We start from the raw sequence: 11,871 nt of genomic DNA, 5'->3' as shown, positions 1-11,871 counted from the left end.
CTTTTATCTGCCATATATACTTTGAAAGGGTGGTTGAATTTTTCATCTTTTTGTTTGTGAATGAGTGTTTGCGGTTAGCACATCTTTTCTTCAATTCACCTTCATTTTTTTTTATAAATGTATAGGATCCCCCTTAACACTCCAGAAAAAGTATATATTGGCCTAGCAGAATGTAAATGGAAGAAAAGATAATAAATAAAATAGTTACAAAGAAATCGTTATAGTAAAAGCAAACCGTTAAAAAGATATCACTAAAAAGCCAAAATATAATACAACAAATTTTTCTCAAATAACTGACGTCAGCAGATTTTATTAAAAAATGGCCCCCAGGTTTTAGTTGTCACGTTATCACCGTCATCCCGATTGAGAACCACATCACCATTTCTCAACTCTTGTCGAAACCTAGCTTTGCTTATTTAGAGTGACTTTCTGATTTTCCAAGTTCGATATTCTGGGGCCACAGATAATGTTTTGGGGTGCAACCAATCAAACTTACCATGGCATGTTTTGGAATGTTCAGTTGCACCCGAACTGGACCATTTTTCTTTTAAGCTGTTTTTCTGGTGTTCAATACATCTCGATATCACCTTCTTTTTAGTTTCATCAATGTATATCAAACCGCACGAACATTTAAACTGGTATACGCCAGGGTTTGTGTTTAGTGGTAGTTTAGTTTTATTGTCGCAAAAAATATTTTTTAAATTGGGAGTTGATGTGAAAATAACCTTTATGTTTTGTTTTCGAAATTCTTTACGAAGTTTTGGACCAACAATTGGTATCCAAGGTAGTTTTATAAAGGGTTGGGTATCTAATGGTTGACATGTGGTGTTTTTTGAACCGTTTTTTAAATAGTCTATAGTAATATTATTTAGAATGTTCTTGTCGTAGCCATTTTCAACAAATATGTCTATTAGAAAATCAATTTCTTTTTGAAGGTGTTTTTGAGAGCAAATTCTTTTTGCACGACATAAAAATCCTTTGAAAACGCCAATAATAATGTTAGGATTAATGTTCGAGTTAGGTTTAAGTTGAACATTTGTAATAGCTTCTTTTCGATGCATTTGAAATTCATAAGCTCCAGAGCCTGTGTTTGTAATATTAATATCTAGGAAATTGAGTTGTTTGAGGTCATTTTCAAGTTCCACTGTGTATTTTATGGCAGGATGTTGTTCATTAAGGATGTTCAGGATCATTTGTTGTTGTTTTATTGAAGCGAAGCGAGCGTGACAATCATTTACATATCTCTTGTAAGTTTTTGGTTCGGATGTATAAACAATTGCTATGTTAAGGGCCTTTCTTTCTATATTTTGTAAAAACGCTTCCGCCATAACAACCATTAAAGATAAACCTATAGGACCTGAACTAGGTACTACTCGGATATTGTTTTCATATAAAAAATAGCATATACTTAATGAAAGTTCAATTAATTGGCGAATGTCTGCAAGAGTAAGTTTAGTTCGAGTTTTTAAGCCATCAATGTCAGCGTTCAATATATCAATAATAACCGGAATTGCTTCGTCAATGGGTATGGATATATATAAATTGACTATATCAAATGAAACTTGAACTTCGTTAGGATCTATTATCCATTGCTTAGCTTCATTTACAAAACTATTAGAATTCATAAGTCTACTTTTATTTTTGTTCAGAGTCGGTTGAATAATTTTAACAAGATAATCAGATGTTCCATAAGGTGGTGTGTTAATTATTGATACAACGGGGCGCATTGGGTAATCTTTTTCTGGTTTGTTAAATCATTCCGTAAATCCTTGGTGGGTTACAATCTGATGGATACATTTTAAAGTTTTTTCTTAATATAATGGTAATTTTTCGATTTGTTGGTTATACTATTAATTAACTCATAATCGTGTAAGCTTACTTTTGTCTGAAGAAATATATTTAATTCATTAACTAAAAACTGGGGGCCATTTTTTAATAAAATCTGCTGACGTCAGTTATTTGAGAAAAATTTTTTGAATTATATTTTGGCTTTTTAGTGTTATCTTTTTAACGGTTTGTTTTTACTATAACGATTTCTTTGTAACTATTTTATTTATTATACCTGATGACGCTGATCACGATAGATCAGCGAAATATCGAAATAATTATATATAATTAAAAAAAATATATATTTTTTAAAAAAATCAGAATTGACCTTCAAAAAATTAAAGTGCTAGGTTTCAATTAAGATAATCTGGTTAAATCTTTATTTTAAATTTTTATAGCTTTTATGTAGATGACTTCGATAAATCAGAGCTTACCAACTTTAAGAATGAGTTGTCGGTTTTAAAGCAAAAGTGGGAGCTAAGTTAGATAAGCGTAATAGAAATTAGGACAGATTGATTTTAAAATAGTTTGGCTGCATATAAAGAAACAAAATTATTTGTTAATAGTTATTGGAGGAGTTATTTCCCGATCTTGTTAAAATAATTAAATTTAAAGGAGGTCCTGGTTGAATAAAAAAAGTTTGGGAAAATCTTAGTGAAAGAAACAAAATAACTAAAATCGCTGATTTCGCTGAGAGCAATCATGAAGCATTGGCCTTAGCTTCTTTTAAAAAAGCAGCAAATTTTATATCAATAAAAAAAACAGATTTAGAATGCTATTTTATTATAATAGTGGCGAATGAAGAGTGCCTGTTAATTATTTGTATAGTACCTTTAGAACTCAGTAGACTTTATAATAATAAAAACGTTGTAATATCATTTACCCAGAATCTGCGGCCAATATATTAAAAATAATACATTATTATATATAGAAATGATAAATAATCTACAGACTTATTAAAAACGTCGTGAACATGTAATAATATCAATAATAGTTTGAAATCTATTAACTTATTTATATTTTTTATTTATTCCTATATATTTATTTATATATTTCAAATCGATTATATAATAATATCGGTAATAGTTTCAAATCTAGTGATAAATTTTCATTTTTTCCGAAGTGCGCATTTTATTTTCAAAGTTTGTTGCATCAATTTTTATTTTAAGTTTATTCCACCAGATGAGTTTGTTATTCAGTTCCACGATTTTAAGAAGTTATATGATTTGAAATTAGAAAATATTTAATATATAAATTTTTCTTAGTTAATTTATTGAAAAATTAAAAAAAAAGTTGAGAAAAAACTTTTTATATTATTAATTTACAATAAATTGCCTATCAAATGAGCTTAATATCAAAAATTCTTTTTTTTTTTAATTTTTAGAAAATATTTGGTGCACCAATTTTTAACTCTAAAATAATTGATGACAAATTTAAAAAAAAAGTTTTTATTGAAGACGATTCTTTCGATTATTGTTTTTATCAAAAGGGAAGGAGGGGCCCGGTAATAATGGATGACACAAATTTTGGTGGTAGTGTACCGAGTGATCACGCCTGACTCAAAGCGGGAGAGAGTTAAAAAGAGATTTAAAAAGGATTATGTACAATTACTTGATTCAAAAAGTAAAATTTTAAAAATCTGCTCGCGCGTGTAAAATTTCTTACACGCGTGTTTTTTGGATACGCGTACGTTTTGCTGGTTGTTGCGAGTAAAAATAACTTTAAATCACATAATTGAGTTTTTGCAAAAAAAAAAAAAAAAAAAAAAGAGAACCAATAATTAAGAAAAAACCAATAATTATTCGTTCAATTCATATTTAAATGCGATGGTTATATATTTTAGCCGTTTTTACTTCAATTTGAGTCACCGTGCGGCGATCAATCGCTCTACCTGATCATGGTTATAATTTCTTGTTGCTTGCCCACGGCTTTTTAAATATTTCAAATAAACGCTTAAAAATTAATTTAATTGAAAGCTGTGGGCAAGTTGGTAACAAAATGTATGTATGTATGTATGCATGTATGTGTGTGTATATATATACACATATATATATATATATTATATATATATATATATACACACACAAACACACATATACATTTTTGTTTACAATATAACTTTTTGTTTACAATATCTTTTTTTTAGTTAAACTTCTTGATTATATTAAATATTATAAAAATAAGAATAAATTAAATGGAAATCAAAAGAATTTTATAAAAGATTTTTAAGAGACTTAAAAAAAAAGAATTTGTCAAAACTTCATTGAAATTATAAAAAAAATGAGCGTTTTATTAAACAGAAATAGATCCAGCTCTAAAGTCACTTTTCCCTATTAAAGCATTTATAACAACTGGTTTGCCGAGTGATGCAATTCTTTTAGCGTCTAGAAGTGTTAAACGAACTTTTTTTAAATCAGCATCATTGATTTTTAAACCAACACCCCCGTAACCTTCTGCAACTTGATCGTAGGCAGAATACTAAACAAACAAGTAAATGCATTTAAAACATTTTATAAAAACTTTCCGAGTCATAAAATTTTAGATAAAAGCACTATCTACCGCAAGTTGACAACCAATTGCACTGTTAAACATTGGTACTTGCTCTCTCGCAATTTGAGACCAGCATGCATCATTCCCAATCAACCCAATTATTGGTATCTAAAATAAAATTACCATTTACAAAATACAATTAATAAAAAAAAAAAAAAAAAAAAAAAAATGAAACTCATTGGGTTTATAAAATAAACCTAATGAAAATAACCTTAAATCTAGTGAAGGTATCAAACTCGGCTAAACTATAAGCGCATGAACCGTCACCCCACAAAATCCATACTTCGGCGTTAGGACGAACTAATTTAGCTCCTAGTGCAAAACCTGCTCCCACACCAAGAGTTCCAAATGCGCCGGGATCCAACCAAGATAGAGGGGCACGTGGTCTAAAATGTAGTAAACAGGGCTTATAATAGTCATTTAGTTCTTTTTTAAAAAATTGTAAAGCAAAAAATATCAAAAAGTGAATTTGATGATACAATACATGGTCAATTAATCTGCTAATGAGCACCTAATTTTGCAATTACTAAGAAATAAAAAAACTTATCAAACTAAGGTCATTTGTTTTAAGCTTTGCATGCCGAATAATTGTGCCTGTTAAAAAAAAAGTGTGAATAGTGTATAGCAACCTTAATATGTATGCCGCCGTTCCTACAAAATCTCCGCCGTCTGCAACAATAATACTGTTATCATCCAAGACATCTTCCAATTCGTGTAATAAATTCAAAGGATTGATCAGACTACTACAAAAAACAAAAACAAATGCAAAAGAAATAAAATGACATATTCTTACAGAAACGAAACAAAATTACATATTTTTACGGAAACGAAATAAAATTACATATTCTTACGGAAACGAAACAAAAGTTACCTATCTGTTTGTTTTAAGGAATGTCCTTTTTCCTTGTTAGATCTTTCTTTTTCTTCATCGCGATCTTTTAACAATGTGCACCAATCATTCCACTCTAAGTTTTTTTGTTTCATTGCACATAAACTAGTAACAAAAGTTGCAGGATCTGCTTGCACAGCAAGAGCTGGGTTCCAAAATATTTTAGAGTTCTTAAACAATTGCTCATCATTGCGATTAACAGCAACAATATTTGCTTTTTTATTTAACACTCTGCCGTACGACAGTCGGAAATCACACACGGTACCTACATATTTTAATTATTATAAAAATAATAAATTTTTACAATTTTTATATTTTTTATTATCATTAATAAACTACGACTATTACAACTATCTACTCTAACAAAAAAAAAAAGAAAAAAAAAAAGAAATAAGAATAAAATAAATAAACTCATAATAAACAACTTATGTATGTATGTATGTAGGTATGTATGTATGTATGTAGGTATGTATGTATGTATGTATGTATGTATGTATGTATGTATGTATGTATGTATGTATGTATGTATGTATGTATGTATGTATGTATGTATGTATGTATGTATGTATCTCTCTCTCTCTCTCTCTCTCTCTCTCTCTCTCTCTCTCTCTCTCTCTCTCTCTCTCTCTCTCTCTCTCTCTCTCTCTCTCTCTCTATATATATATATATATATATATATATATATATATATATATATATATATATATATATACAATGTGGCCAGCCAAAAGCTAGTTTAAAATTCCAGGATATTACCAGGACTTTCCAAGGATGATTTGAGGTTTTTCAAGCATATATTGATCTTTTCTCGAACAGAAAAAAACAAAATATGTTGTTTTCAAAATGTTTTATATATAAATATAAATATGTTGTAATATAGTCGTATATAGTATGGTAAAAGTTAAAAAATATTTTATATTGTATATAAATAGATACAAAAGGTTATCGAACACTTCTATTTAATCTCTTTCTTAGATATTCAAGTTTTTTATGTGATATATCTAGCTTTTTAAATGCTGGTTCTTTTTCTAAAATTGTGTTTCTAAAGGAATTTGTTATCATAAGGATAGTGAAGTTTCACTTTTCTTCTGTTTCAATGCTTAACTTGTAAGCGTCAGTTTTAAGAACTTTGATGCATTTTGCACAAAAAAATTCTGTTCCTTTATAATTACAAATTCTTCATCAATCAATTTAAGTTTCTTGCTTACTTCGTCTACCTTTAACTGATCCTTATTTTCCTTAAACACTGAATTGTACCTATTTTATGCTAAACTTCAGCTTTTTAAAAGATCACTGGAAAGAGATCTTTCTTGTAGATTTTCAACTGACAACTGCTTGTTAACACTAAATCCTCACTCTATTGCCTATTGGCCACGAGATAAAACAAAAATGATAGCACAGACTTTCCACAATGCTGAATACTTTGTTATAATTTGAATACTTGAGTTTTGCGCAAATAGACACCAAGAAATTTAAAAACATTCTGCGCCAAAAAATTCATCAAACTGTTGTTTTGCATCATCTGCATTGTCATTTGAAAGCCATTTTAATGCACTTAATCTCTCAGCAAGACCCTTGAATTTCAGAGTGGATACTTCCTTGTTTTAAACCATTGCATTTGGAGACAAAGATGAAGCATTCCTCTATAAAGAATACTTCAATGGAGATCTTTCTTGTAAATTATGCAATAACATTATGATAATCTGCCTACATTCTTTTTTAAATTCTAATTTCTCTTCTTGTTAACAATTAAGAGAACTTAGCATTTTAGTGCTGTTTCTATGTCAATTCGGTCTACTTCTAGTTTCAACTTCTAGTTGGTTATTTGATTTCTCTACTTCAATCTTTGGTAAACTAAATGCAGTTGCAGCTTCTTTTAAAATGTTTGGCTTGAGGATCATTTTCATCAAATTTTGCAACATATTCTCCAAACTGTTCAATAAAAATGCCACCATAGGTCTGACTGTTTGAAATAGAACTAGAAATCCTTTCAATTTTTTAGCAAGATCCTTATGAACTTAACTGCATTTGCAAAGGTACAAATTTGTCAAGATAATGATCTAAAATAGCTTTATAGCTCTTGTTTTTAGAACATCTGCTTTTGCACACTGATTCATAATATTTTATAATTTTAATGTTTGGCCTTAAAATAATTCCTCTAGAAGCCACAGATTCATCTTCTACCCAGCGAATTGCACAGAAACTGCAACAAATATATATATATATATACATACATGCTCTGAGATCAGAGAAAAGCTGGTCTCGATAGTATGGTGCTAATTCAAAATTAATAAGGTAACCACATTATGTTTTGCTTAATCCAAACTTTGATGCTATTGTGCTGTCAGAGCATAAGAATTAGAATATTTTATTTAAATTTAAGATCTTAAAGAAAAATGTGACATTACTACATTCAAGCTCCATATTATTTCTGCTTTGGTAACCAGAGCTGGAGATTGAAGTTCCTCAATAGTAGGCTGTGCTGATTCATAGTTTTTTTAAATTAGGAGAACTTTTATGTAAGTTACTGATAGAACACAGTCAATTAATCTGCTGCAAACCTACCAAAGTTCAGGAAAACATATTTAAATAAAAAAAAAAAAAATTTTAATAAAATAGAAAACTAATAAACTACCAGTAAAGAATTTGCTGCATTATGTGTCTTTGGATTAAATTTATGCTTTGGATTAAATTTATGCATTCGTATACGAATATACAGGTTGTTTGAAAAGCTTTGAAAGCAAAAAAGAAAGAATATGTATTTTTTAATTAAATTAGTTTTTTTAACATAATAAATTCTGCCTCAATCTGAACACACTAATTCCAATGATCCTCTAATAATTTTTTACTATCTCTGTAATGATTTTCCAGAAGTTCTGCTAAATACTGTTCCACGACTGCAATAGCTTTTTTATTCAACGAAAAATGCTTTCCACAAAAAAATGTTTCTGAAGAGGTAATAGTTGGAGAAAGCTAAATCTGGTGAATACGGTGAGTGTTCAAAAAATTCGTACTTCATTCAATTTAACCATTCACAAAAAACTTGTGTGAATATGTGAACTGTCTTGATGAAAAATGATTGTTTTTTCTGTCAACTGGGTCTTTTACATTGAATCTAATGGTTCAAAAGGTTGCAATAATACTCAGAGTTAATTATTTTACCTTTTCCAAAAAGCCATGGTGCAGCGGTAGCGCACTTGCTTCAGAAACAAAGGATCCATGGTTCAAACCCCACCTCTGGGTAAGCTTTGCAACATTGGTTAGGAAAGAGGCATGAACTTCCAACTAAATGCTCATCCGAGGTGCTCTGTCACTTCTTGGGGCACCTAAAGAAACATTAAAAAAAGAAAATCAATCAACAAAACCCTTTTTCCGTCCTAAAAAAACTAATGTCATAACTTTCTTTGCCGGTTATTCTGACTTCACCTGTTTTGGAGCTGAAGAAGTAGCTTCGGTAGATTCGAGTCTCATCCATAGTTATAAAACAACACACAAAATTGGCTTTATTCTTCTTAAAACGCTCCAAAACAATCAACTTTATCACTATATTCGGTTTTTTCCATTGTAACAAAATACACTGATGCATCAACTTTAAATAGCTTGTTAATAAAAATGAATTGACAAATCAAAATAGACTCTTTTTGTGTGTTCAAATGAACCATGAAATAATGAAATAGTGTATAAATTTTGATTCCTCTACTGGTTAATAGATGTTGCTTTAAAAACTTTTTAACCAACCTGCATTGAACTAATTTTTTATTTGTTTTCAAGAAAAACATTTGTTAAACAAATCTTGCATTTTTGTTAAAATTCTAAAACATACAATTGCATGTATATAAAATTGTTATCAAACGTTTGATACTTGTATATAAAAATATTATCAAACATAGTTACAAAAATTATCAATAAAAATAATGGTGCAAAATTGGTGCAACAAAACATCTTAACTAGTATTTAAAATATCCTCCACATTTTTCACAACCTACATGTCTTTTTTGTATCAATTTAACAAAATTGCTGCAAACTTCAGATGGAATTCTTCTCCTAATTGTCTCCAGTACTTGCTTAAGCTATTTATAAACCTTGTTCAGACCTTAGCCATTTCTCAGTCCACCCGAGCTCAAATAGATTTGTTTTGATTCAAATCTGGTAATTGAGCTGGCTAAGGCAGTAAATCTACTTAGTTTTTTTGTTTTGTTTGTTTTATGAATGTTTAAACTGTGTGGGCAGTTGGGATATCATGTTAAAACTGTTGCAATTTGTTTTGATCAATTAGCATGTCTACTGATAATGGAGCTTCTCTATACAGGTTTGTTGTGTGGTTGATTCAACCTGCATAAATGTTACACACATCTAATTCATTCAAATTAATGCAGCCCTAAATACCAACACTTATTTTTAATGTTTTCAGAATATTTCTGACACAGTTTTCTTAAACATTAAATCTATTAGCAATTTCTCTGTTACTGATAATGGAGCCTTCCTTCTTACATATTATTTACCACTTTGTTGCTTTTTCTTTTTTCTGATTCACTCCCAACAAGGCTACAAGCAACCACAATTAAATTGGGAGTTACTAGAAAAAAAGAATAGAGTTATAGAGCAAGGAAACGGCTGACAGAAGACTTAAAAAGTTGAAGGTTGAATGAGTCAGGAAAACATAAAGATGGGTAGAGTTCCAAAGCTTTGAAGTGCGCGGAAAAAAGCTAGACAAAAGTTTTTAGAGCATGCAGGAACAGATACAGTAAAAAAAATGAGACTTTGCTGAATGACAAGTCAAGCAAGAATGAGTTTTAGTTGATGGAACCAGAAATGCTCCTTTGAGCAGCAACTATACTAGTATTTGCAGAAAAGAGAAAGAGATGCAACTTTATGACAATGGGAAAATTGCTCAAGCTTAACAGATAAAGTGGGTCCAACTATGTTTACAATGCATTTTTAGACATTGTCTAGAAGAGAAAGAGCATCATTAGAAGAACCAGCCGAAATATGACAACAGTATTCCATACAGGTACCAATAAGAGATTTATAGAGGTAGAGAATGGAATCAGGAGAGAGAAAATGGCAAGCATGATAAAGAGAAGCAACCTTAGCAGATTTATATTTGATCGATTATATTTATGATTTCCATGAAAGATCAATAAAAAACAATAATTCAAGAAGACATAAAGAAGAGGACTCAGTGAGAGGGTTGCCATTCATTATTATAGGAATGATGACAGTATTGCAATATTGTTGGAGTTAAAATTCACAAGCCACTGTGAGCCCCAATCTGTTACAGAAAAAGAGACCAGATTCAAGATCGGCTGCCTGTTCTAAGCAATTAAAAAGTGAAGATTTTTTGTAAAGACAGGAGTATAAATCTGAGTCTTCAACAAAAAGAGCTACTTGAGGGGTCAGAATGTTCACCAGAGTTTATGAAAATTGGAACAAAAAATGCCATTTTCCAGCAGGCAGGAAAACAAGATTTAATCAAGCATTTATTAAAAAGTTTATAGAGAATAGCAAGTTCTGGAGAACCATTTTGGAAGACTATGACAGGAATGTTATCTGGACCACAAGTCATAGAAAAGTTTAATCAAGATATGACTTTAGCAACAGAAGCTGATATGATTTGAATGTCTAACAATGGGTTAACCTGTTTAATTGGAATGGAAGGAAGAGAATGGCTATAGGATTTGAGAGTCGAATTAGAAGAAAAGTTCTTTGCTAATAGTTCTGCCTTATTTTTGGGAGAGGTAATAAGAGTAGTCCCATGAATGAGAGATGGATAGTTAGACCTTTCTTTGTTAATGAGGCTGTTAAAGATTTTCCAAAAATCTCTAGAGACTAACTTTTGAGATAAGATACGAGATTTAGTGAACTGAGAATAATGGAGCTTAGCATCTTATAGCACTTTTTTACAACAATTTCTTGCAATAATAAATAGCTGTTTGTTCTCAAGAGAGTTGATCTTTTGAAAAAAATGAAAAAATGATTACAATTATATATAGTAGCTGCACAAGAGGATGAAAACCATGGAGTAGAATGAGGGTTGACTTGGAACCAACAAGAAGTAATAAAAGCTTCTATTCTTGCCTGAATCCAGGAAGTTATGTAGGAGATACATTTTTCAGCTACGAGGGAATGGCTTGGCTCTAATGCCAGCAGGGTCAGTGGCATTAGAGCCAAGCCATTCAGTGTGATGAGCATTAAAGTCACCAATAACAACAATATTGGGAGAGGGGTTAAGAGAGAGGGCATGGTCAATTTGATCAGAAATTACATCTAAAAGAGTGCAGTCTTGGGAAGAAGAAGAGCGATAAAGAACAAAGAATAAAGAGAAGCTAACCGGAAGCACATAAAAGAATGGTCAAAGGATTTGAACCTGATTTCAAGACAAATAGGTGAATTGATGTGAATACCTTCAAACCAAGCATGTTACAAGCATATACCAGAACTATTTGTTGACAAGCATACACCAGTACTATTTGTTGGAAGGTGAATTGATATGTATACCCCAAGTCAAGCATGTAATTATTGGAGGCTTTGTGAATCAAAGGATAGTACCCATCAACACTAAGATCAGAAGAAATAGCAAAATTTAAATTAGTCTCACTAAGAGC

At 30.4% G+C, this 11,871-nt stretch overlaps 2 protein-coding genes across 2 annotated transcripts in view; both read right to left on the bottom strand.

Annotated features, from left to right (window-relative positions):
* Positions 1-416: 416 nt before the first annotated feature.
* Positions 417-1,727, bottom strand: LOC136074428 (uncharacterized). Its single transcript, XM_065786746.1, has one exon. The coding sequence runs from the start codon at positions 1,725-1,727 to the stop codon at positions 417-419; it is 1,311 nt and encodes a 436-aa protein (XP_065642818.1).
* A 2,348-nt stretch (positions 1,728-4,075) lies between these two features.
* LOC100204139 (2-hydroxyacyl-CoA lyase 2) overlaps positions 4,076-11,871 on the bottom strand; it is a 41,802-nt gene continuing 34,006 nt past the window's right edge. The window contains exons 13-17 of the mRNA XM_065788264.1: positions 5,249-5,531; positions 5,007-5,120; positions 4,589-4,763; positions 4,387-4,485; positions 4,076-4,305 (exon numbers count right to left, since the gene is read on the bottom strand). Of these exons, the coding sequence (XP_065644336.1) occupies positions 4,120-4,305; positions 4,387-4,485; positions 4,589-4,763; positions 5,007-5,120; positions 5,249-5,531 (857 nt within the window). The 3' untranslated portion in view covers positions 4,076-4,119. The remainder of the gene's footprint in view (positions 4,306-4,386; positions 4,486-4,588; positions 4,764-5,006; positions 5,121-5,248; positions 5,532-11,871) is intronic.

The sequence above is a fragment of the Hydra vulgaris genome, chromosome 01 (genome assembly GCF_038396675.1).
Source record: "Hydra vulgaris chromosome 01, alternate assembly HydraT2T_AEP".
Classification (NCBI taxonomy): Eukaryota; Metazoa; Cnidaria; class Hydrozoa; order Anthoathecata; family Hydridae; genus Hydra; species Hydra vulgaris.
This window is presented reverse-complemented; position numbering and strand designations above follow the sequence as displayed.